The sequence below is a fragment of the Drosophila sulfurigaster genome, chromosome 3 (assembly GCF_023558435.1).
Source record: "Drosophila sulfurigaster albostrigata strain 15112-1811.04 chromosome 3, ASM2355843v2, whole genome shotgun sequence".
NCBI classification, from domain to species: domain Eukaryota; kingdom Metazoa; phylum Arthropoda; class Insecta; order Diptera; family Drosophilidae; genus Drosophila; species Drosophila sulfurigaster.
Genome location: NC_084883.1, coordinates 25,444,075 through 25,470,293, shown reverse-complemented (window position 1 = coordinate 25,470,293; position 26,219 = coordinate 25,444,075). Strand labels below are relative to the sequence as shown.

The 26,219-nt window shown below is 40.8% G+C and overlaps 8 protein-coding genes across 8 annotated transcripts; 6 read left to right on the top strand and 2 right to left on the bottom strand.

The window, feature by feature from the left end:
- Window positions 1-264: 264 nt before the first annotated feature.
- LOC133845921 (F-box/LRR-repeat protein 6) lies at window positions 265-4,446 on the top strand. The gene is made up of 9 exons (XM_062280579.1): window positions 265-597; window positions 1,126-2,179; window positions 2,245-2,455; window positions 2,522-2,691; window positions 2,758-2,898; window positions 2,972-3,139; window positions 3,197-3,429; window positions 3,494-3,628; window positions 3,694-4,446. The coding sequence occupies exons 2-9, from the start codon at window positions 1,136-1,138 to the stop codon at window positions 3,884-3,886; spliced, it is 2,295 nt and encodes a 764-aa protein (XP_062136563.1). The 5' UTR covers window positions 265-597; window positions 1,126-1,135; the 3' UTR covers window positions 3,887-4,446.
- Window positions 4,282-5,399, bottom strand: LOC133845927 (uncharacterized). The gene has a single exon (XM_062280584.1). It carries the CDS (start codon window positions 5,397-5,399, stop codon window positions 4,944-4,946), a length of 456 nt encoding a protein of 151 aa, XP_062136568.1. The 3' UTR covers window positions 4,282-4,943.
- A 509-nt stretch (window positions 5,400-5,908) lies between these two features.
- LOC133845922 (WD repeat-containing protein 48 homolog) lies at window positions 5,909-9,582 on the top strand. The gene is made up of 9 exons (XM_062280580.1): window positions 5,909-6,156; window positions 6,332-6,551; window positions 6,604-7,595; window positions 7,658-7,762; window positions 7,823-7,962; window positions 8,025-8,220; window positions 8,274-8,468; window positions 8,539-8,644; window positions 8,804-9,582. Exons 1-9 carry the CDS (start codon window positions 6,115-6,117, stop codon window positions 8,845-8,847), a joined length of 2,040 nt encoding a protein of 679 aa, XP_062136564.1. The 5' UTR covers window positions 5,909-6,114; the 3' UTR covers window positions 8,848-9,582.
- Window positions 9,583-9,712: 130 nt separating this feature from the next.
- On the bottom strand, window positions 9,713-10,455 carry LOC133845926 (protein Vhl). The gene has a single exon (XM_062280583.1). The coding sequence runs from the start codon at window positions 10,327-10,329 to the stop codon at window positions 9,781-9,783; it is 549 nt and encodes a 182-aa protein (XP_062136567.1). The 5' UTR covers window positions 10,330-10,455; the 3' UTR covers window positions 9,713-9,780.
- A 62-nt stretch (window positions 10,456-10,517) lies between these two features.
- Window positions 10,518-11,327, top strand: LOC133845928 (trafficking protein particle complex subunit 2-like protein). The gene is made up of 5 exons (XM_062280585.1): window positions 10,518-10,629; window positions 10,691-10,860; window positions 10,921-11,008; window positions 11,071-11,150; window positions 11,224-11,327. Exons 1-5 carry the CDS (start codon window positions 10,597-10,599, stop codon window positions 11,267-11,269), a joined length of 417 nt encoding a protein of 138 aa, XP_062136569.1. The 5' UTR covers window positions 10,518-10,596; the 3' UTR covers window positions 11,270-11,327.
- Window positions 11,328-12,159: 832 nt separating this feature from the next.
- LOC133844450 (cuticular protein 47Eg) lies at window positions 12,160-12,747 on the top strand. The gene is made up of 2 exons (XM_062278449.1): window positions 12,160-12,287; window positions 12,359-12,747. Exons 1-2 carry the CDS (start codon window positions 12,276-12,278, stop codon window positions 12,701-12,703), a joined length of 357 nt encoding a protein of 118 aa, XP_062134433.1. The 5' UTR covers window positions 12,160-12,275; the 3' UTR covers window positions 12,704-12,747.
- Window positions 12,748-16,768: 4,021 nt separating this feature from the next.
- On the top strand, window positions 16,769-18,084 carry LOC133844638 (troponin C). Its single transcript, XM_062278720.1, has 4 exons — window positions 16,769-16,916; window positions 17,012-17,186; window positions 17,252-17,503; window positions 17,898-18,084. Exons 1-4 carry the CDS (start codon window positions 16,905-16,907, stop codon window positions 17,924-17,926), a joined length of 468 nt encoding a protein of 155 aa, XP_062134704.1. The 5' UTR covers window positions 16,769-16,904; the 3' UTR covers window positions 17,927-18,084.
- Window positions 18,085-20,236: 2,152 nt separating this feature from the next.
- Window positions 20,237-25,782, top strand: LOC133843318 (uncharacterized). The gene is given in 4 exon segments (XM_062276820.1): window positions 20,237-20,499; window positions 23,491-24,121; window positions 24,176-25,477; window positions 25,480-25,782. Coding segments are annotated over 4 exon segments (2,010 nt in total). The 5' UTR covers window positions 20,237-20,484; the 3' UTR covers window positions 25,542-25,782.
- Window positions 25,783-26,219: the final 437 nt, after the last annotated feature.

Here is a 26,219-nt window from a genome sequence, read left to right as displayed (position 1 = left end):
AACATTGCGTAAAGGCACAACTGTTGCAGCTCATTTGCCACTGTTAATTGTTTCCATTAAGTTAATTTAAGTATTAGTTTAAACCATTCTACAAAAGTTAATTTAAAATAATTTCTAATTTATAATTCGACTTTGTTTACCGATAATTTATAGATGCTGTTAATTGCAGTATTTAGAAATGTTAATTTAAGCGCCGAACTCACCACCATAGTGGTGTGTTGACACACAAACAACACATCCTCTCTCTAGCTAGCAATAGCTTCTACGTCGTTGCACTAGTGGTTAAGTAAAATAAGTTTTCATCGAATTGAGGTGTTTAAATTATTCGGATCGATGTCAATGCCGTGATCAATTATTGTTTAGTGCCTCAAGTGCTTGGCAAAAATGTAAACGCTGCAGTTTAGACAACAAAACGCGTAAAAAATTCCATGAACGCCAAAAGAAAAAAATCTCTTCCGAATCGAACAATTCAAACACACACATAGTGCCGCACTGTTTTTACCGTCGACCTAATATACGTACCGCAGTGAGTGTGAGCGAGTTAAGCAGTACTGTACGGAGATAACATACATTTGTGTACCTACCTCTCTTCAAGTGGTGAGTTGAATGCCGATTATTGCACCCTGCACGCAATTGTGGCGCGCGGCATATAAGTGCAGCAATTGTGGGGCTAACAAGAAGTGAAAATCAACATGTATCAACGATTTGTGCCTCAACTCTCTGAAAATTCTTATCAGCAAAAGATAAAGATTCTGTGTCAGATCCCAGTTCAAATCACAAACGGTGTTCGAGTAGAGAAATAGAGGTTCGAAGAGGTTATAATTCGGTCGGTGTGATCCTACCGCAACTTGTTTATTAAAGGCGAACAAACGAATAAAAATAAAAACAAAAAAATACATACACACATACATACACATATGTAATTTGCTATAGAAGGTGAGATTTACGACTGCATGTTGAGTTGCTCTGTTGATAGGAGAGAATGCGAAGTGAGTGAAATTCAAGAATGAGAACGTATAGAGAACTTGGAAAAACCGCCAAAATGGGTTGAGTTTGTTTTGCATCGATTTTCCGGCCGCCTAATAATTATTAATCCTCCCATTTTTGCATTTTCAAATATTGCAGCACGAAAGAAATGAGTGAAACGCAAAGCATCGAGAAATCGACCACCCCCCACGATGCAGTGAAGAGTGAAGTGCAGCAAAATCAAGAAGTGGACGCAGCTGCTCCATCAGTGGCCACCAGTGTTAAAGAATCATCATCCAAAGATATCGTCGAGTCAGCAGAAGAAGCAAAACCAATGGACACGGATAATGTGCAGGCACACAGCGATCACAGCTTGAGTGTCAAACAGTTGAATGCCACAGTGAGCAACGCCATAGTGGACATCAATACGCTGACTCCGTCGACACCTTCACAGACGCCACCACAGCTGCTGGCGGCTGAAGCATCCTCAACTGCAGCAGCAGTGACAGCAACAACATCAGCCATACCAGAGAATATTCTATCGCCACCCAAATCAGAGACCCAAACGGATGAAACAAATACGGCCACGTCGACATCATGCTCCCCAGCATCCGAAGGTCAGCGATCGCCAGTCGGTGAAACGGAAACACAGATGCCACAAGCAAAGGAGCCAACAACTCCAAAACAAGAGCTGTTGGATCAGGCAACTGCAACGGCAACGACGGTCAATGGCACCATTCCAAAGTCGGGAGGCAAACCGCTGGTCACGGCACTCAACAAGAAACTGAATAAGTCAGCATCAACATCGCCTCGTGCATCACGAACGCGCAAACCGAAGGCTTTGCCCATGTACGAGAGCGAGATCAGTGACAACAAAGTGGGCATCAAGTTGTGTATCAAAAAGTCAGATGCTGTTGCCACGGCAACAGAATTGTCCATGGGTGCGACGGCTACAGTAACTTCTCCAACGGTGGCCCACAAACCGGCAGCTCCATCGAAACCAGCACGGAAACGCGTTCGCAAACCAAAGCCACAAGATAGTGATGACGGCGAGTCTGAACCACGCAAGAAAAAAGGTGGAGGAGGCGGCAGCGGAGGAAGCAGCAACAATGGGGAGCGACAGAAGAAAATATCAACAAGCAGCAGTACGGACAAGGAGCCAGTCGAGCAGAGTGCGTGGGGCCTAAAGTTACCTGAAGAAGTGCTCTTTCGTGTAAGACAACGAAGTCGGACAAAGAACTTTAGAAGTCTATTTTACGTATTCCTTTCAATTTACAGATATTTCAACTTGTTGTCGATAAGGAGGGCTGTTTGCCGACACTATTTCGCCTGGGTAGAGTGTGTTCGCTGTGGCGACAGGTTTCACTGAGGCCAACACTGTGGCGCACCATGGATTTGACCACCTGGATTAAAGAAAAGTATCGCACGGAACTCAAGCTTAAATGGTTTGTGGATAATCGCTGCAGTGCTTGTACTGAATTGAATGTTTGTAAGTAGCTTGTAATCTTTAACTGCAATATTTATTGTAACCCAATTGTCATTTTGTAATTCGCAGCCAATTGGAAGGTAACAGACATTAATTGCTTCCTTCTTAAACTGTCCAATGGTTGTCCCAATCTTACGGGCATCACATTAGCTGGTTGGAAAAGTTTGACAACAGATCAGTTGTCATTTCTGGTCGATAACATGCAAAAGCTGCAGCGAATAGACTTGAGCTCTATCAATGTATGTTAATCAGATGCAGTTCATCCAAATCTAAATCGTTTGTTATTAATTGTTTCCATATTATAGGTGGAAATGAATGCCAGCAAGAGCGCTGTGGGCATTAATTCGCTTTGCAGTGCATTACAAGTAATGGGCAGTAGATTGACCCACCTCTATTTAGCACACAATCGTCTTGCGGGCATACCCAATATTGTCAGCATACTTGCGGTACAGTAATAATGGATTCAAGTGTTAAGGAAAGCATATTAACTGAATGCATACTTCCATTTCCAAATTACAGGCGCATTGTCCAAACTTGACACTCCTGGATCTCTCAAATGTCACCACACAGGCAACTTCACACGGCGTGCTAAATATCGAGAAACTACAGCATGGATGCCAGAAATTAAAGGTGCTTCGTGTCACCAATTCACACATAACACCAAGCACAGCTAACATGCAGGAGATTGTAAGTAGCAGACAAAATAATTTATGTATTAGAGATTATTAATTTCGTCTTTCACAGATGGACTCACCTGGGTTTCCCGATCTCGAAGAGCTGTCCGTGGCTGCACTGACTGATGAAGCACGCATCATTAGCGATGATCATTTACAGCGCATATTGAAGAGCAGCTCAAAGTTGAAGCTACTTGATGTACGCAATTGCACTCGCCTCACACACGAAAGTCTAATTCGTCTACCGGCATGGGATATCAAACATTTATTTCTCTCGGGCTGCTCGGTTACCCGTGATGTGGGGTACGTTGTCATACAAATTATTAGAATTAGTTTTAATTAATAACATTCATTTGCGTTTGTGCAGCTCTGGACTAGAATTAATTGCATCGAAGTGGGCACATAGTCTTATTGAGCTGGATCTGGCTTGGGCAAATGTCCAGCAACCCATAGACAATGCACTTCGTGCACTTGCGGAGAAGGGCAGTGAGTCTCCGTTGGCGTAAGTAAATGAATGTCGGCATGTCAGACAAATCTTTGACTATTTCTTTTTCCATTTACTGGCAGTCATTTGAATCTGTGTGGATCATCCGTTTCTGAGGAGGCAGTAAAGGAAATACTCACGAATTGCGTCCACATGAGCTCAATTAATCTAGCGTCGTGTCGTGGATTACCGCGAGGAGTGAAGCGACTAATGCAAGGACCACAGGAGCTGCACGAATTGCGTGAGGTACTTGGAGTGCAATTGCGAGTGCAGTAGATGCACTCAAGATCGGAAGGGAGTAGAGTGAAGTAGCAGCTATAAAAATTAACAGATGTCGTGGCAACAGTTCGCCAACAGCTCTGCGTAATTGGATTGCCACCCAACTAATTTCATTTGTTTCATCACCTGTGAAAATGGTTTAATGTTGTTGTTCGAGTTGGGACAGCAATGCAATAGTCGAAAATCGCTTCGCATCTTCCAATCATGCTTTCAATTTTCGTTTCTAGGCAGCACCCTTGAGTTATTATTTTATTTTTTTGTGTAAATGCAATATAATTTAGTTGTTTCGAATGTCTGACGCGAAAACCATTTCACGTTACTAATAATATCAAATATCGAAAATATTAACAGTGATGTGTTTAGATGATTATAAAGATAATGTTTTTTTCATATATATATATATATCGATTGATTAGAACATATTTAAGCCACTGATGACCACTGTATGTTTGTAAAATATGTATGCATATTTAAGATTAAGTTAACGAGAGTAATTTGTATGTTTTTGCAATACAAAACAATTATTAACAAATAAAAAGTAGTCGTCAATTCAATGTCACTAAGACAGTTTGTAGGATGTTTTAACCAAGCAAGAAATTTGTAAATAAGTATTGGCGCTTAAGAATCATTCTTTATTCAAATTGAAAACATAGTATACATAATATATATATATATAAATATATATATCAATGACTTTGATTTCACCATACACACACACGTATATTAATTAAACACACATAAATAAAAAAGGAAAACAAAACAATTCAATTGTTAAGCATTACTAGCAGTTAAGAGAAGGCAATTAAAGGTACATTTAATTTTAAATAAAACAAATTTTAATATTCTGAACTAGTCTTCAAACTTTTCTCTATACATATAGTATATGGGTACACATATCAAAGTCTAGAAAATGGTTTGTTTTCACTAAATAATTTCATTTTATTCAAATTACGTACATAGTTTGCAACACTTTATTTTATCAGTTTATTATGAGCAAGTTATGTATGTATGTGGGGCATGTCAGTAACTCTACAAAACGAATGTGCGTGCCATCCTATTTCTTCAGCTGGTCCACCTCTTGAATGTAATCCGTGCCAATCTTCACAATAGCGGCGCCTGTTCCTAATCCAGCCACTGTGGCCAGAAGTGCGTTATCTTTGGGCAGCGCTGACTTAATCAGGGCCCAGGCAAGCACGGATCCCATGCTGAAGAGAGTAGCTCCAAGTATTGCGTATGCGCCTCGTTTGCCATTCTTAACGTGTTTCAAGTGTGGACGACCGTAAATGTAAAAAGCACTGCCAACAATTGCCGAAATGAGAAATACATTTGTCAGATCTTTCTTGGGCAGCAACTGTGGAACGATTTGGGGATTCATGACGTTGACACTGAGTGCTCCATAGCTGACGACACCGTGCAGCGGTATGTAATAGTTGAAAACATTCTCCTTGGTGAAGGGTTTCAAACCCACTTTTTCACAAATGGTGCAACCTTTATTCTGTGTGCTGGCCATTGTTTGTAATTTTTGGATGCAGTAAATGCAAAAAAGTGCTGCTCTCTTAAGTTATGTAAATGTCAGTGTTGTCAAATGGTTCAATTATAAAATAATAATGCCGGTTTTCTTGTTTGAATCTGTTTACCAACAATTAATACACATAAGCTTTAAAATCAGTATGTGTACGTAATTTGTATTTTATTTTTTCATTGATTTTGATTAAATATACAATGTATGTTGAAATAATGAATGAAGAGTTGGTACATCCGCCACAACCGGCAACGAAAAAAAACATAGTGGCAATGCTTTGTTTTTAAAATTCCAATAAGCGCTGCACACAGGTAATAATTTCAAAGCTTTCAATGAATTCATGTTGTGTTTATTATTATATTGGAACATGCATGAGGTCTTTATTGATAATCATATTGTCTATACGAAATTTATTGTGCCAAGATGTTTAGCGTTGTCATAGACGTAAAAATTAAAATAATATGAAGTTCAGTCAAGCTACGGTACATTTTAGTATTTTTTGGCAACGCTAAATTAGTATATTTTGCAATTGAACTTGCGGTCACGCTGAACTAAATCGTATAAAGTGCTAAATTTTTTTGCAACTAGGATAAGAAATTAATTAATGCGCGTATTTAATGTGCAGAAGGAGACAACGTCAACGTGAAGTCACCACAAATTTCCCGCTACTACAACTGCTTCAGAGGCTTGGCCCGTCTACGAGATGTTGACGCACAAAACTTGCCAGGCACGGAAAAAAATGCAGGTGAGTAAAAGCCGATGATACCGATACGATACCCCAATAAGAAACACCGGGTATGGATTGCAAAAAAAGGAGGTTGCCTTATTTTGCTAATTGGAATTCAAAATGGACGAATTTACGCTAGCATTATGTGGTCTTTAATGAGACAATTTATTATTTATACTATTCGCGATTACAGGTCTCCTTTGTGATACGAGACGCAGAGGAGAAACAGCATAGGAATGGTGTCAATGCTCTACAGCTGGATGCCAACAATGGCAAGTTGTATTCAGCGGGTCGAGATGCCATCATTCGTGTATGGAACACACGGACAGAGTCCAATGAGAAATATATTCAGTCCATGGAGCATCACAACGATTGGGTCAATGACATTGTGCTCTGTTGCAACGGTCGAAATTGTAAGAACAACCAAATAATTTTTGGGAAAATGTATTACTATGTTTCTTGCAGTGATCAGCGCCAGCTGCGATACTACCGTCAAGGTGTGGAATGCCCACAAGGGATTCTGCATGTCCACACTACGTACTCACCGAGATTATGTACAGGCGCTGGCCTACGCCAAGGATCGCGAACAGGTGGCTAGTGCCGGTCTAGACAAAGCAATATTTCTGTGGGACGTGAATACGCTCACTGCGTTGACTGCCAGCAACAACACCGTGACGACCTCTAGTCTAACAGGCTCGAAGGACTCCATCTATAGCCTGGCCATGAATCCCTCCGGTACTGTTATTGTGAGTGGCTCGACAGAGAACATATTGCGTATATGGGATCCTCGCACCTGCATGCGTAGCATGAAACTGCGCGGTCATACGGAGAACGTACGCTGCCTGGTTGTTTCGCCCGACGGCAATCAAGTGGTCTCCGGTAGCTCGGATGGCACGATTAAGGTGTGGAATCTGGGCCAACAGCGTTGCATACAGACTATACATGTACACAAGGAGGGCGTGTGGTCGCTGCTGATGAGTGAGAACTTTCAGTATATAATATCAGGCAGTAGGGATCGCAACATTATCGTAACGGAAATGCGCAATCCCAGCAACAAGATGCTTGTGTGCGAGGAGAAGGCACCAGTGCTCAGTTTGGGCTACAACATTGACAAAACCGGTGTCTGGGCAACCACATGGAATTCAGATATTCGCTGCTGGAAGCTGCCCATGTATGACAGATGTACTCTCAGCTCTGGAGGCATGGATGCCCAATGGACGCAGGGTGGCACGGAATTGGCTTGCATTAAAGGTGGAGCTGCCATTAAAGAGTGCACTGTACTGAACGATAAACGATATATTATCACAAAGGACTCACAGGATCAGGTGGTGGTATATGATGTGCTGCGCGTGATCAAGAAAGAAGATCTGGGCCCAGTCGACTATGAGGAGGAGATTAAGAAGCGCAACAAACAAGTCTACATTCCAAATTGGTTTACAGTCGATCTAAAAACAGGCGTATGTGCGGTTTTCTTATCGTATTTTATAGATTACATATAAGTATTGTTTTCTTTGTATAGATGCCAACGATAGTTTTGGGCCAAGAGGAAGTTGATTGTTTCTCGGCCTGGGTATCCATAGAGGCCGGCCTTCCAGAGTGTGATGAACCGACAACTGAGATGAAGGTATGTTGATCGCAAGGATTGGGATATTTGCTTAGTGAATTTACTATTGTCATATTCCAGATTAACTATGGAAAATTGCTGCTTGAGGCATTACTCGAGTATTGGACGCCACCGCACAGTATACCACCGAATGAAATGGAGCCTGACGTGCGTGGCAACGGCTACTTTCAAGTGCCAAAGCACACTCCAGTTATATTTAGGTGGGTGAATCGAAAATATTAAATTTGCAGTTTGATCGCTGATTTTTCAATTATATTTTTAGCGAGGTCGGCGGTCGCACTGTGTGTCGACTGTTGGTACGCGATGCTGCCGGCGATAGTGAAAGTACTTTGCTTCACGAGACAGCACCGCAATGGGTGACGGACGTTGTGATCGAGAGGAATATACCAAAATTCCTTAAAATACCTTTCTTCCTGCAGCCACATCCACAGATGACCAAGCCGGAGCGTACTAAAAAGGTAACAAAGTAAAGTTTTTCGTTGAAATGTAAACTAAATTTTGTTATTTATAGGATCGTCTGGTGGCCAATGAGTTTATTCAGTGCCGTAAGGTTTGTGAGCATGTCCTTGAAAAAGTGCTTAACGCAGAGACAACTCCCAGCGGCGGCAATGCAAATAATTCATTACAAAATAGTCAAAGCGATGCCAATTCGGAGGGATCTCAGCTGCCAGCGGAGGAGCGCATTGAGTTGTGGTGCAACGATGTGGTCAGTTAACTGCATTTCTCTGCTTTCCAACGAAATCATATTATACCCGTTCTATTTTCTCTTTGTTTAGGTTGTTGATCCCAACATGGATCTTCGTACAGTTCGCCATTTTATATGGAAGCAATCGACTGATTTAACATTTCAATATAAAACAAAGCAAAACTTTAATTTCGATGGTAAATAATATGAAATGGAAGCAGATCATCCACACATACACGAAACAATATTACACGATCAACATAATACTCCATACACACACGAACACACATTCACAGAGATTTATGAATATTGCTAATTTCTAGCCTAATTGTTAGTTGTATTTATCCACCCAATAGGTTCAATCGGTGATAGTTTGGAGCGTGTTACTCGCAAATATTAAACGCGCTATCACCAGCTACCAGAGTATTGTGCTTTACCTATGGCGTTGCTTTCCCCCCCAAGACGCATGTGATCTTTCGTTATTATATGAGCTATACACATTGATCAACCATTTGTGTTTATTGTATGTATGTTTCGCAAGATATGTATTTGTATTTGTTTGTCCTTTGAACTAACTATCAAGTTCTTTCATTTTATTTGCTCAAACACTTATGTTTAGAATACAAGTAATAGAATGGTTTGTTTTATACATATATTTTTTTTTGGTAGGATTTAGCAAGTTCATATTTGAGAATTAAATAATGAGGTTTGCAACAGTACATAACAAATTGAATATTGAATTTAACTCTGTATTCACACTTATATACATACCATTTATATAAATACATACATTTAAAACTTAAACATCAGCAGCAGTAACAAGAACAGTAACAACAACAACATCGTCTTTGAAAAGTTTTGACAAAAAGCATCAAATGGACGACGACGGACGCGCGTTGCATACAAAGGTATATAATAAGCGCTTCGGCGTCATCCGAGTTGTTTAATTAGATTCATATACATATAAACATAATTCTAAGTATTCTGTTATATGATAAATTACACAAAACAATGCAATTGTAGTAAAAAAAAAGAAGGAAACATAAACGCATATATGCAGCCAATTTGTACATAAGTAAAAACAAAATGAATATAAAAATCGAATCAAAATCTTATTAAATTATTTGGAAATCAAGCTTGGCTTTTCTTTCCGCAATATAGTGTACAATACGATACAATATAGCACATATCTTATCACTCTTCAATCGTAATAGTCGCTGCTTTCTGTCTTAAGAACTACGGATTAATACATAATATACATTTAGGATTCAAGCCGATTCGATCAGCATCAGTAGCGGAAATGTTCAACTGGCCTTTGTCTAGATGTTCTTCTTCACCTTCGAATTCGGGCGGCTTGCGCCTGGCTGCAGTAAACCTCGATGGTGGCCAGAATTGTGAGCAACTGTTGCTTCAACGTTGCCGGTATCATGTAATTGTTGATGTAGTCTCGCGGTGCGTTGCACGTACGCTTTAACCATTTAACGATCAGCCACAAGCAGTTTTCCTTAAGGGTTCGTAAAGGGAAGTGTATCAACACCTGACTGCGAACATCGCATAGCTCCTCGGGACGCTGTGGATCTCTTGGCATGCGTATGCGCACAGGGCAAAAGATACGCTGGGAGCGAACATGCATCCGCTCGCCTGTATAGTAGTCACGGAAAAACCAGGTATGCGTATTAAATGTATTTACGCGTACCTCTTCAAACGGCTTTAAGGTGTATTGAATATTTTCGGTTTCGCGCTCACGCACCCAATACAAATCGACAGTGCGATTCGTTGTGTTGACAAACAGCACGTACACCAAGACTTCATCTTGTGGCGGTCCTTGTTGAGCCAATTCCCGCAGGTTGCGGTTTTGGTGGGGCGCAATCTGTAGATACATTTCCAGCTGGGAATGTAATATGGTAATAACAAGAAATGCTTAATTTCTTTATTTTGATTGTTGCACCGAAGGGTCTAAAAACTTTCAAAGCGTACAAGTGTGTATACGGATCTTCTTCTTTTTCCACCGTTCACATTCGGTGGATGCGTCTTTGCCATTCACATCGCTGCAATGCGCTAAGTTGGCAGTGCTGTTATTATGAGCATTCTATCAGCTGACTGCTGTTTATGTTTTTACAAAATACAAGCAAATATTTAAAACACGACAATGGCATTTTGTATAGCTGTAATTGGCAAGGATGTATGTATTAAGTAAATTATTGCGTTTGCAACGTGCATTAAATGATATATCTATGTTCTAGAATGCCCCATTATACTTGGCCACATCGGACTTGGAGCGGGAATTGGATTTACAATATCATGTTCATGCAGCTCTTGACGTGGTCGAGGAAAAGTGCTTAATTGGCAAGGGTGCTCCAGATTCTAAGGAGCTGTACTTGGGATTGCTCTATTCCACCGAGATTCACAAAATGTAAGAGCATTACATTAGTCTAATTCAATTCTATAATTAAATATGTGAATGTACTTTCAGCTATGGATTTGTCACAAATTCCCGAGTCAAGTTCATAGTCGTCATCGATTCCAGCAATGTTGCTCTGAGGGAGAACGAAGTTCGTGCGGTATGTATTCATAGTATTTGTATAGACTCTTAACTTGCAACAGTATTTGTGTCCCCCTCTAGATATTTCGCAATTTGCATATGCTCTATACAGATGCTGTTTGTAATCCGTTTTATATTCCGGGGGAGCAATTGGTCTCGAAGTATGTGCTATCTCTTTTATAACATCAATTGATACTATGTATTTCTAATTTATTATTTATTAATGTTTTGCAGGAAATTTGATAGAGCTGTGCAAAAATTGATGAACGGAAGTGCTTAATTTAAGTAGTACATAGAAATTACTCAAAATAAATACAAATACAGTACTATTAACATTACTCTCAATGTATTTTTTATTTATATTTAAAATATTTAGTTCTATCTTTTACTTTATTAAAAATTGGGTGAATTTGGATGGACTTAAAGTGTTATTACGTTACCTACTTTAAGTGACAAAAAAAAAAAGAATATTTTGAGCTTGTCCCACAACATCGAAAAGACTGAAAATTTTGAAATACATTTTAATAAACTGTTTGCAGCATCAATTGAAATGAATTACTTTAATAATTTCATTTGTCCCTTGTTATTTGAAATTTGTTTTAACCTTTGATAATGACGTTAAAAATTTGCATATGTAAAGCGGCAAATATAAATCTAAGACATTTATAAAAATTTCTTTATTACATTAAGTATATTTCCGGTACAAAATGTATAATAATTATTTCGGTTATTTTTTTGTGAAAAACGCCCAAAGAAACCAAGTCTTATGAAAAAAGTTGATGTTAATGTTAAATTGTAGTTGAACAAGTTTGATTACGTACGGATTTAATTATGATTTAAACAGGGAACTGCTTAGTCAAATTGAAATAAATTAAATAGGTTGTGGAACAATAATAATACTAGTCTTGAAAATCTTGAAATCTACGCATTTTGACAAAATCAAAATACTTTAAGAAAAGAGCATAATTATGACGTCCGTGGATATTTTCTAGTTGACAAATAGTGTAAGTCTTGCACATCAATTTCCGCTTGATTCAAATGCCGTAAACCTGTTATATTTGAATGTGAAACGAGTATCTTCGGAGGTAAATTGAAGTGATATGCGATATGCGTTTTTTTTAGCAGCTGACCAAGAAAAAAGTATTCATTCATTTGTATCCAAAATATTAATATATTAACATAATACATGCTAATCAAATGCTTCAAACTCTGAGCCTGGGTATAAAAGCTTTGCTGTTGCACATTGTAGCCATCAGTGAGTCTTACTAAGTCTTCAAGCAATCAACATGAAATTCTTTGTGAGTATTTCATCCTAATGCCGACGATGCAAAGATTAATTAATTCCTTTCATCCATTTAATCAATTGTAGGTTCTCTTCGCATGCCTTTTGGCCGTGGCCTTCGCCAATGAAGATGCTGGTGTCCTTAGGTCGGAAGCAGAAGTCAATCCCGAAAATTTCCGTTATGTTATTGAACTTGACAATGGTGTTAAGGCTGAACAAAGTGGAGATCTGAAGAACGGTGAGGAATGGGTTGTGAATGGCGCAGCTAGCCACACTTCCCCTGAAGGAGAGTCAATTTCAATCCAATATGAGGCTGATGCTAATGGTTACAAAGTTCTTAGTGCCAATCCTCCTCTGCCCACACCTCCTCCAATCCCAGAAGCCATTCTGAAGGCAATTGCTTACATCGAAGCCCACCCCTCTCAAGAATAAGTCAAGTTTATGGAAAAAATAAAAGTTTAAAAAAGCATTTCTAAATGAAAATATGTAGTTTTTATCCATCACCTTAAGTTCGATTGAATTTGCAGAATTGTAATTTTATTTAGCTACCCATAGGGGTCGACAAATATTCATTAAAACTTCTGTTTGTCCATGGAACTCAAAAAACAAGAAGATCGGCTGGAACCCAAAATTGCTAGCAGTAATCACGCTGGTCCTACGATTTAAAGAGACTATGTTTGTTTTTGTTTTTTCGACAAACACAAGTTTAAATCTAAATTCTGAAATTTACTTACATATTACAAGAACTTGATATGCAGTGGTTATAGTCCAAAATATTTGTATACGAATACCGTAAGTGTTGAATTTTTTTATTAGCAGCGCTAAAGAAAATAATAAATTATAGATTCCAATACAACTTTTATTACAGTAAGAAAGTCAATATATAATATACATATGTGAATATATATATAAAAGTAAGTCTTAAAGTTAACCAAAAATGCAATAACCAAAAGTAATCTGATAAACAAAAACATGGTACCATACCAGCTGTATTCATATACATATGTATATGTATTTATAAACATAGTTGATTTTATATTTAAAATCAACTACTTGTTCGTTAACTCAGCTTACTACCTAATACCGTGCATATTTATTTTTACTCACTTTAATTAGTTAAATTCTAATCAATTGATTTAACTATTTGGCATATTTTTGAATTCTACATGCGTTTCCGTTGTGATAGATAAATAAGCAATACGTGTATCAAAACATGTAGGAACGCTTTAGTCATGAGTGCTACGCTTTGAGATACCCAGTGGATCACGTTTGTAATCATAAAACACTTATCCCATTAGTGCAGTAAACAAACTTAAGATGTAGAAATATATAAATAAATATGAAATATTGTTAAACAAGTTTCTTTTGTTCTACTCATTCAAAATTATTGATTGTTTTCCAAATTACACATCATTAGTTATAAGCAATTTGCATAAAAATGTGAGTAGAAAGTAACTGACGTGACATTCAAAATTGATCAGCGTAATGAAGCTACAAACCAAAACTTGAAACTCCCAGCTTCTAAAGATCTCTATAATCTATGTATTTATGAGGACACACAGACAGACATAAGATAAATATAGACGTTCTTCATTGGGTCAAAGATGCACAAAATTAGAATACCCATTTTACTCACTTTCAATGTTCACAGGGTATGAAAACAAGTTATTCGCAAATTAACGAATCGTCATGCAAATGAGGGGCAATTTAATCACGCATTATTATAAATATGTATGGATGCATATGTAAATTTAAACAGCAGACATGTATTTTGGGTCGGCTCACAAAAACGTCAACATCACACTTTTGATTTCATTTTCATTTGGTATTCAGTTTTTACTACCCTTGAACTTGGACATTATTCTTTTTTAAATGGCACTACGCTATTGTCTCAGAATTGATTACTCGTTAACTATTAAAACAGGGCTTTAGCCAATCAATTTTATTTATTGCATTTTTATACCCGCTACCCATAGAGTATATATAATATATTTGAAATAGCATATAAACCAAATATAGAATCTCACAGCACACTCGATTTTATCTTGTTTACTACTTGTTTAGCATTCAATTTATATTTGAACAGTAAACTGATCCTGCAGATGATGTAATATTGTCAGCACTAATCATTTTGAACTCTTGCATTTCAACAACGTTTAAGAATTAATTTAAACCTTTAAAATTGTTGAACTGATCATATTTAATATCCCAAGGTCTGAAAGTCTTTTCCCATGTACAACAATAAAGCGTAATCCTAGCTGCCTCTTTTCATAATGCCGATTGACACTCTGATAGCCCTTGAGCCCAACAATGGCAATCGATCAGTGTAGAGATCGTTTAGCATTTGCCACCACACAGCCAGCACAGCGGCAAACTTAACGACTGGCAAATTGGTGTGAGCTTTAGATACTATACTATACTATGCTCGTAAAGTGAATGCCGTAACGGTTGCCATCATCAATTACCCATAAAAATAGAGACTCGTCTGCGCTGTCTGTAAAAGTGATCTTAGGCGACGATCAAGGTAACATCTTCTTGTAAACTGCCAGAGGTTGGCTATCGTCGTCGCCGTCGCCGTTGCCAAATGTCAAAACAACAGCATTGAAACCGTTGATCAGACTGTTTGTTCTGGTTTTCCAAAACACATAGCAGCTAATCGCATCAGAAGCTCAACATGAGAATATTGACAGAGTGTAAGCGAAAACAAATTTTCATCATTATGCCCAGTTGTTGAGATGCCAAGTTACCAAGTTGCCGATGTTGGCGATGCCAATGTCGAGTTGCTGAGCTGCCGAGACGTCAACATGTCAGTCCAGATGTCGACGATGTCCATCATGAGTGCTCTTTCATGCAGCATGAAAATACTTGAAGTGAATTTGAGCATAAACCTATTCGGAAATCTGCAAACGAATTGTTCTCGAGTCTGCTTCAAGCACAATCGGGTCGCAAATCAAACAAGCAACACATTCAACGACATTCACTTTCTTTTTGGCGCGGACAGTGCAATCGAATCGTGCAGTTATAGATCATGTTTGTTACTACAAATGTGTCTTGAGTTTGTTTTGACTGCTGGGCAGCTGTTGGCCATAAGTAAAGTGCGATGCGAAACAGGCTAAGTTATTAGCCCAATATTTTACCGAGCAGCAAATTAAAAGTATATAAAACAAATGGCCAATATGTCAAAATGACGTCAAAAATTATTGTCATCTCTCTCCGCTGTGCTGCTTTCATAATTCATAAAAAAGTTGTCGCGTTTTTTCTAAATTTCTGAAAGAAACCGAACCAAATATCTCATTAAAATACAAGCGCCGAGCAAAACACAGATACAGATGCAGCTGGAGATAGAGATAGAGATATAGATGTTGATATAGATGCTATTTAAATGTCATATATAAATCAATTAATACTGTTCTAAATGTGTGTGCATATATTGCTTTTGTCATAAAGCAAAACAAGTGCTAATAATACTGCCGATTAAAATTTAAATAAGGAAATGAGACACGAAATGCCACAATTTTCGAATCGTTTATAAAAATGTCTGCGATTTCATTTGGCCCACAAAAAGTGTGTGGGACGCTGGGAAATTTTCTGATGAACGCATGTGTGTGGGCGGGCGGGCAATATGCTTTCAACCAATTAATTAATTTGGTTTGATCATCTGATAATTTGATAATTTTTACACATGCACGATGTGTTTTAGGCGCCTTTGATTGATTGGCTCCATAAATTAGAGTGTGAAATTGCAATTGAGATTGTAATTGAATTAACATATTTAGCGGGCATAAAATTATGCACTGAAAGAAATTTCGGATTGATTAAATTCAAATTAAATAAATTTTCAAAAAGAGTCTTACATGTAAAGTTAACAATATATAATATATTATTGATCTGTAAAATGTAAGAAAAAAAAAAGGAAATAAATATTATTATTTTAGAAATAATAATGTATTCCTACTTGGTAAGTTCTCCATAAATTAAGTCTAAGATACTTGAAAAATCTCTGAAAATAAATATATATCAAATTACTTTTTATTAAGAACTCTGTGAATATATTTTAGATCAAACAACTATAAATTAGATTACACAAACTATTTGGTGATATTTTCTCGCAGTGGATAGTATAAATATAATCATTGTTCTCCACGTTAAGCTTAGCAAACCACTACAAAAATCAAGAATATATTATTTGCTCTTGCTGGTGAAGTGTTGTTGGCCAGCCACAGCACAGTAAAGACCTCCAAATGCTCAATGGTTTTACAGTCTTTTTTCGAAAATAAATACAAATTTTCATAATATTTGAGCATGTGAGTGTGTGTGTGTGTGTGTAGAAGAGAGTGCTTGTACGAATACAAGTGTGTGTGTGTGTGAGTTGTTTGTTTTGCCTGCTTTTATTTTCGAAATGCTGTTGAAAACCATAAATTAGCTTGTTACTTTTGGAATGCAGCGTTCACTGACGTGAGTGTGAGCGAGAAAGTGCTTGTGATTGTGAGTGTGTGTGTGTGTGTGTGGTGCGGGTGTGCTTCGAACATATCAAGAATTAAGGAACTAATTCAGTTGGGCGGCGCACGCAGTGGCAACAGTCGTTAGCAGTGATCTTTCTGGTGAAGAACGCACAAAGCACAAATCTCAAAACATGGACAACATTGTAAGTAGAACACGTCGAGCACTTACATAGCTTTGGAATGCTGAAACTTGGAATGAAAATGAAATACTAAATGCAATGCTAATGCACAATTGCAGGATGAAGATCTGACCCCCGAGCAGATTGCTGTGCTGCAGAAGGCATTCAACAGCTTCGATCACCAAAAGACTGGCAGCATTCCCACCGAAATGGTGGCCGATATTCTGCGTCTGATGGGTCAGCCCTTCGACAAGAAGATTCTCGAGGAGCTGATCGATGAGGTCGATGAGGACAGTAAGTTTCCACCCACTACATTTTGTAAATCCCTCCCTCTAAAAAGTGTGCTTATGTTTGTGCAGAGTCCGGTCGCCTGGAGTTCGAGGAATTCGTTCAGCTTGCCGCCAAATTCATTGTGGAGGAAGATGACGAGGCCATGCAGAAGGAGCTGCGTGAAGCTTTCCGCCTGTACGACAAGCAGGGCAATGGTTACATTCCCACCTCCTGTCTGCGTGAAATCCTGCGCGAATTGGACGATCAGCTGACCGACCCGGAATTGGACATCATGATTGAGGAAATCGATTCTGACGGCTCCGGCACCGTTGATTTCGATGGTGAGTACACTTCGATATATAATATACTTGTACTTTGGCACAATTGAGACCAATTAGTAAATGCCGCATCTGTCAAATCAGTGGCGAGTAGTATCCGGCACTTTGGCCCAAAGCCAATATTAAAAGCGGCCATGGCGACATAATGCTCTCCTTCTTCTCCATTAATCGGGCTGATCGCCCACAAAAAATTATTGGTGTCTGCCTCTACACGCAGAACAATGCTTAGTCTGCCATCTGCTATCTATTTATAGGTATCTTTTGTTTTATATGTATCCATGTCTGAGAGTATCTATATCTACAGCATAGAGCTGTAACTAAATGCTCGACCATGATATCTGCGTGTGATCCATTGCGGCTCACTAATTTCGTATCTCTCTTTCTCTTTTGCTTACAGAATTCATGGAAATGATGACAGGCGAATAAACAAACACTAATTGGAGCTATCAAAGAAAATTCAATATACAAATATTTATTTTTTCAATCATGTTTATCTTATCGTAAGAGTTCCCTCCCTTCCCCCACACTCTAAATGGCTAAATAAAATACGAGTACAATCACCCATCTCATAATATCAAAAAGAATGTTGATCCATTTAATGCCGATTCTAATTGCGATTGTGTCAAGAGAAATTGCCTAACCAACCGCTGGCTGTTTGTATTAAAAGCAATCTATTGTTAATAACAATAAACAATTGGCAACAGGAACTGATTGAGCTGTTGAGGAAAATCCAATAGCTAAGCACAAACACACACACGGAGTGACATGGTGAAGGCGGCAAACACTTGCCTCATTCATTGCATCATTTGGCTGTTGCTGTTGCTGATGTGACTCACGGGTTAATTGATGTCCGTAAGCATCAATTATCGTCTCAGATTGAGAATCTATACATTCGCATGCATTGTACTTTAAGCAGCCGTTGCATTTATGTGCTAATTTGTGTAAATTTGGCAAGGCCAATGCGGCGTATGATAAACATCGCATTAGCATGATGCAGTACATACCATCACAACACGTATACGCACCATGTTGCGTTACGTGCGTTTGAAATTCCTTTGCCACTTGGCTAACCTTCTGGGTCTTTTCCACCACTCTCTGCCACTCTCAACTCTCCTTCGCTTGCAAGTAGCTCACGGCTTGTTGCCTCAATAATTGAATGGGGCAAGAACAAAAGAAACACTCGTCAAAATGGTCAATGTTGCTTTTGGTTGTTTGGTTGTTTGGCTGTTTGCTTGGGCGTGAATGAGCACACAACCAGTTGCATTCGCACAGTCTGTGTACATAATGCTCAACGGCCAGATATGCTACACTAAACAACACCTACAGCATCCAGTGATCCAGCGATATACCCGCCCCGCAATTGGCACACCAGATGCAAAATGACAAAAATGCATGCCACAAAGACCACAAAGACCACAAAGACAAAAAAGCAAAAACTGAAAACAAAAAAAGACTTGACAACATACTGAAAATGCTCGTCTTCAATTGTTTGCTGCCGTCAGCTGCCTTTCTAAATCACAATAAAAACAACGACGACAAAAAAAAAACTAGCAATTCCTCAAAATGTCAATGTGCACAGCCCAAATGATGTATGTGGCTTTTGCTATTATTGTTACTGTTGTTTAAACATTCTGCACTTGGCCATAGACACCCAAAAACACCAAAAATAAATAAACAACAAGTTACACAAAAAAAAAGAAGTTAAATGACACAGTCGTCGCCAAAAACGTAGTAAAATTCGATTACAACTGCCCTTTGCCAGGCTTAAAGGGGGCAATTTACTGGTTTTCGCAATTTGTTGTTGCCCTGGAGCCACTTGGGTGTCGCTGTCGATATTAATAGTATTTATGACCAGGCAGTGAAAGAGAGCTAGACTAAGAGAAAAGGTCAAAGAGGGACTGGTCAGCAAAGCTCTGGTAAGAATTACATTCGATTGCACGCTTCAAAGGGTCAGCCACAGATTTATTGACATCCGTTTCACAATGAAGCTGTAAGAATCTGCTTGCCAATTGCAATTGCAATTGCAGTTGTAAATAGTTTCAGTTGTAGTTGCTGCTGCTGCTGCTGCTGATGGTGTTGCATTGGAAGCGCATTCAAATTGGTTGGGCAAACGTGCAATCGAATGTGATGAGATGCGGCCGAGCATCGCTCAAGCGTTCAGCTTCGATTGGCTTTCAATTTATGAGCGCAAAAATCTAACAACTGGCAACTGGCAACTTGTTAGTAAATTGAAGATGTGCTACGAGAGTGCCGAGTACTGAGTATTGAGTACTCTGAGTACTACTGAGTGATGAGTGTTGAGAGTGTTAGTTGATCTAGCAAAGTCACATTGAGCAAACGCCAACACAATGGACATAGCCAAGAGATGTTGCTGCCTCTGACGCTGCCGTCGATGTTGTTGTTGCTGTCGTGTCTGCCTCCCTACCAAGCGCCATGCAATTGTTTTTGCCAGCTGCAGCACACACACACACACATACAAACAAAGCTGCACACGATTGCAATAAATGCCATAAAGTATCAAAATCTAAGCTCCGCTCCAGCCTCTGTCTGTGTCTCTGCTGCTGTGGCTGTTGCTGCTGTTGCTGTTGTTGCTGCCTCCCTCTCCGTCTGCATCTTTAGCTGTGTCGCAGCTTGGGCAGCGTTTTCGTTCATTCCATTCCATTCGATTGCATTTGGTGCCCAACCGATCTCGGCATAAAGTGCATTTGCTATATAAAGCTGGAGAGCTTCAGTTGCAATCGGCGCACAAGTTCCGTGACAATAGACGAGGCCACAACTCCACTCCCGAGCAAAGAACTCAATCATAAAATACTTTAACTTTGCTCCAAGGATTCCTTAGATGACACAGGAGCATCTACTGTGATTTGTGAACTGATTGTGTGTGCGTGTGTTTGTGTTAGACACAGTGTGAGTGTGTGTGTCTCTAGTACACTTAACATATACTTAAGACATTGTCCTTTGAGTAAGGAATAAAATCAACAAACATGGAGCTGAAATTGGTGAGTTTATAGCCTGGCGAAAACACTCGGATTAAACATGTATAGTACTTTGGATCATTCAATTATATTTATAGGCATGATAAATATTTTCCCAGTTTTAAGTGTCCATTAAAAGTTATATTATTAATTGGCTGAATACATTTTTAATATACTAGTAAAAAACCATAAAAAATTACAGCTACTGGAAGGATTTTATAGCCCAACACTTGGGAATTAACATTTTTATTTGATTTGAAGACACTTTTGAAAAAAATTATGGAAATCAGTTCAAGGTGCTAAAACAGTTTTATTGAAAATTTAAATCATTTTCAAAGAAACGCTCTGCATATTTCGGATAGTTAACCTCATAACATTTACATTTTATTGATATTTAATAGCAACCAAATTGATATCTCAGTTTTATAGCTTTTGTTAACATCAGCACTTGTGTCACGAGTCTCATCATAATTCTGAAATTTTATTATATGCTTGATTAGTATAGCAATTAAATTCAGAGACTTGTGTGATCCGCTTCTTACAATAATTCAAATTGCATTCTAATTTAATGATTGTTTCACACCAAACAATCAATTAAAATTGAGTGAATTGAGTTTAATTTGCAATTCATTTATGTTTCTCACATCGTGCATTGTGATTCTGAAATCGTCTTCTAATGTTTCCCAATTGAGATCAAATGCCAGCCAATGTATTGTTTCCGTTCTTTGCGCTATTTGCCGCACGCAATGCTAATGCAAAAGACCCCGTGTTGCTGCAACATGTTGCAAGCAGCTGCAGCAAGCGATGGGGCAAAAAGATTTAACCGAAACGCATAAATTAAAAGGCCATTAAAAAAAACATCAGCAAAATCAGTTGAAAAGCCAAAGCGTCTTCTGCTGCTTCAACTCAGCTGCTTCATTGATGATGGAAAATGTGAAAAGCCGAAAATTACCAAGGCAGCTAAGCAGTTGAGCAGCTGAGCAGCAGCAGCAGCACGCAAAGTTGCCCCATCGCGGGGCATCGTGAACGCCTCCGCCCCCAAGAAGATCGAGTTTTTTTTTTTTGTGTTGGCTGAAAATGAATGCAGCGTCGACCCAATTGTCAGCCCATTTGAAATTGCATCAATTATATTTGTGGCAAGCAAAATTAACAATCAGCAATCAACAGCAGCAGCAATAAACAGACCAAGATTGGAAAATAAACATCGGACTCGAGTCGGATTACCTCGTTGGATGCCACTACATACAACATCCCCCGCAATCTGGTCACGAACTGTCGACCAGGCCACAGCGGGCTTCGGGCCTCGGGGCGCAGGCGTTGCATGCAGCACACATGCAATCGCAATTGTGGTGCTGGGATGACTCAAACCCACAACGATTTTGGGCCTTTAAATGTCAAATATTTCATTATTGGCAGACAGACCGATGCTTCAGCGAGAAATACGAGTATCTGGCTACGAAGATGATTGAAGCTGTCCATAAAGCTGTGCGGTGTCTGTGGCCAATTAACTAAACGCTTTAAACTTCAACTTGACACTCGGTCTGCTGCAGTAGCTTGGCTGGTGCCACTCGCAGTTGCCACTTGCCGTTGGCAAACGCTTACTTAACCTTCTAGCAACAAGTTGTGGCAGCATCTGCCAATGTCTTCTTTGTGGTTCACACGCTGTTGGGCTGTCGCCTGTTGCTGCAACTGCCACTTGCAACTGGCAAGCTGCAACTCCCAGTCCCAACTACAAATACCAGAGTTCGTTGCAGGCTGCAAAGCTCTGATATTGCCGCAATGACAGCAACGCAAACTTCGACACAGCTGAAGAAGACAATGATGATGATGCTGATGATAGTCTAATAGTCGTCTTTAGCTCGCATTTAACAACAATAATCACAAAAAGAGCGCTAATAGACCCAAATGAAAAACGTGATCGCATTGAAAAAATACCAAAAGTTTTTCAAACAAAACTATGAATTACCGATTCGTTGCTAAATTGAATATATTCATTCATTCATAAGACGACAGTCGAGTCATCTGACATTGTTTACATGCGGCTCACCTGCTGTCAGCAAGTGATTCAATGATTCATTATTATTGCCAAAAAAAAGAACAGGTCTCTATTATCTTCTGATATTTAGCGAAAAAAAAAGATTGTAGACCTCAGACAGAAGTGAGGTGAACAAAATGCAATTGTATCTCCGCCTTAATGCTGGTTAACAAATGCTTTGCTGCACAGTTTTAAATGAAAATGTCATTATAGTTGAAGCTAATTGTGAACCTGAGGTTATCAAACAAACTAACTGTTAGCTTTACGATTCTTAATGATTACAAAGTATAGACTGGGGTATATTATTAGATTGCTCTAAAGTGAAGTATTAAAGGCATTAAAGAAAATCTGAAAGAGTCTAATAATTACAACTAGTAAAGGAGTAACCAACTGAGGTATACAAAAACTTAAGATTTTAAGTTGTTAGCTGTCTTGTTAACACCAAAGCTGATCGGATGTGATCACTAATAAAGATGTTTGTATTACTGTCAAAGGTATTAATATAAAAAATCTTGTTGGAGCATTAATTCACAAATATTTAACTTATACTCGTAGTATTTAGCTAATAGTAAAGCATTATCATAATTCAAGCAATGGAATGACTAATAATACTTTTAGCTAATAAGCTTTATAGTAATTCATTATCATAATCCATGTTCGTATTTTGGGATTAGGTTGAAAGTTCAGTCAGGTTGATGGCTTGTAAGCCGGCAAAGCAACGCCCCCTTGGCAAAACGTGCATCATGATGACATACAAAGACGAGTCTTTGTATTGGGGAGTGCTCTGCTCTATGGTGTTCAGCTGTGCAGCCGCTGTGCAGAGATCCCACTGAGTCTTTGCCATGCACTGCTGACCCACTGACAACAGCACCACATTGTCTGCCCGCATCGTTGAGTCAGCCGAATGAAGAATGCAGAATGCCGAATGCCTTGCATAAATTAGTAATGCCACATGGCGTTGTGTTTTTTTGTTGTTGTAGGCTCTGTTGGCGCTTCTCTTGACGCTGTCGCAAACGCAAGGGGCGCGACTGGATAACAAATACTTGCCCCCGCCGGCAAATGCTGCAACTGCGGGAGGCGGCGCTGGACTCCAGGGACCAGGCGGTCCAGGTGGTGGTGGCGGTGGCGGCGGCTTTGGAGGCAGCAACAATGGATTAGGCGGCGCTAATAATGGATTAGGTGGCTTTTCAGGTGGCAAACCTATTGCACCTGGCGGACAAGCTCCTTCGGCTCCACGTCTACCCTCCGGTCCAGCAGCTGCACCTGGACCACAGATCCCAATTCTGTCATTTGTCAATGAGAACGACGGCGATGGCAATTATCGCTTCAGCTACGAGACGGGTAACGGCATCAAGGCCCAGGAGGAGGGCACCGTGAAGAATAAGGGTTCGGAGAACGAGATTCCATCCGTGATGGGTTCATATACGTACACCAATCCGGAAGGTGAACTTGTCGAGATTTCGTACACAGCTGATGAGAATGGATTCGTGCCATCTGGAGCTGCTTTACCCACTCCGCCGCCTATTCCGGAAGCAATCGCAAAGGCTCTGGCTGCCCAAGGTATTTCCCCGCTTCCAGGAGGCGGTTATAGCGGAGGTGCTGGCGGAGCTGGTGAGTTTATTGTGCACTTACTTTTGAGAAAGTGGTTCTAACTTTATTTTCCAGGAGCTGGCGGCGGTGCTGGAGGTGGTGGAGGATATGGCGGTGGTGGCGGTGCCGGCCGTGGTGGAGCTCCCGGCGGAGGTGCAGGTGGATATGGAGGTGGTGCAGGTGGAGCAGGAGGTGCTGGCGCTGGAGGATATGGAGGTGGTGCAGGCGGAGGAGCTGGTCGAGGTGGCGCAGGAGGAGGCGGCGCTGGTGGTGCTGGAGGTTTTGGTGGCGGTGCCGGCGGCGCAGGAGGTTTCGGAGGTGGTGCCGGACGTGGTGGTGGCGCAGGAGCTGGTGGCGGCGCAGGCGCTGGAGGATATGGAGGCGGTGCCGGTGGTGCTGGCGGCGCAGGAGGTTTCGGAGGTGGTGCCGGACGAGGTGGCGGCGCAGGCGCAGGTGGCGCAGGAGGTGCAGGTGGATATGGAGGTGGCGTCGGTGGTGCGGGAGCAGGAGGTTTCGGAGGAGGTGCCGGTCGCGGTGGTGGCGCAGGAGCAGGCGGCGGCGCTGGTGGTGCTGGAGGATTCGGTGGCGGCGCTGGTGGTGCTGGAGGTTTCGGAGGAGGTGCCGGTCGAGGCGGTGGAGCAGGAGCAGGCGGCGGTGCAGGCGCTGGAGGATATGGAGGCGGAGCTGGCGGTGCTGGCGGATTTGGTGGTGGTGCCGGACGAGGTGGTGGCGCGGGAGCTGGCGGCGGAGCAGGAGGCGCTGGTGGCTTCGGTGGCGCCGCTGGAGGAGCCGGAGGTGCTGGCCGAGGTGGCGGCGCTGGCGGCGGCGGAGCCGGAGGAGCAGGTGGATATGGAGGCGGTGCCGGTGGTGCAGGAGCTGGAGGTTATGGCGGCGGTGCTGGCCGAGGCGGAGCCGGAGGTGCAGGAGGCGGTGCAGGAGGATATGGCGGTGGTGCTGGAGCTGGAGGAGCCGGAGGCGCAGGAGGTGCTGGTGGCTTCGGTGGCGGAGCAGGACGTGGAGGCGCCGGAGGTGCTGGTGGCGGAGCAGGTGGATTTGGAGGCGGCGCTGGTGGTGCTGGAGGATTCGGTGGTGGCGCAGGCGGTGCCGGTAGAGGAGGCGCGGGCGGCGGTGCTGGTGGAGCTGGAGGCGCCGGTGGAGCTGGAGGTTTTGGTGGCGGTGCCGGTAGAGGAGGTGCTGGAGGTGGTGCTGGCGGATTCGGTGGCGGCGCTGGCGGTGCTGGAGGCTTCGGTGGTGGTGCCGGTAGAGGAGGTGCTGGAGGTGGTGCTGGCGGAGCCGGAGGCGCCGGTGGAGCAGGTGGCTTTGGTGGTGGCGCAGGACGTGGAGGCGCTGGCGGACCTGGCTCACAATACATCCCCCCCCTGCGGCTGGCGGAGGACGAGGCAACGGCGAGTTTGATCCACAGTCTGGTTACATCTACTAGACATCTTAGGTTGGATAGATAACATCTCAATAGGACGCATTCTGCCGGATAATACTCTTAGATGAAGTAGTTTTTTAAGAGATTCCCCAGATTTTCGATGTATAATTTTAAATATTTATGTAAATAAGCTTCCCGGATGTTAAGAGACAGTTTGAGGGCGACTTGCAAAATTATGATCTTCTCGAATGTATGTTTAAGATGAGATTTCAGGTTTTCGAATTTACAATAAATGTTTCTAGTGGCATCTAAATAATTTGTTTTAATAAGAGTTTAATGGGATTGTTATTATGCAAAGTGGGCTTATATTAGTTTTGATTGAAGACCATTAAAATTATTTTTGAGTAATGTTATTAATGGAAAATGGTATTGAAACTGTAAACATTACCCTTACACATTACTTTATTAAAGTATTTGCCGTGGCATTACTTACTTAGTATTGCCATTAAGTAAAATTTCTAGTGACTCTAAGCTGACACCAATTATTTGTATGTTTGCGCTGTGCTGAATAATTTTGCATTGCATACTTTTAGGCTTGTCCTTAACAATAAATAGTTTAATTTTCTTACAATAGATGGCTACGTTATCTGCTACAGAAGAATTTTAGCTACCAATATAAATGGGATACTTTTAGGACGCATTTAAATCACATGAGAGAAATATGCAACGAGTAAGAGATGA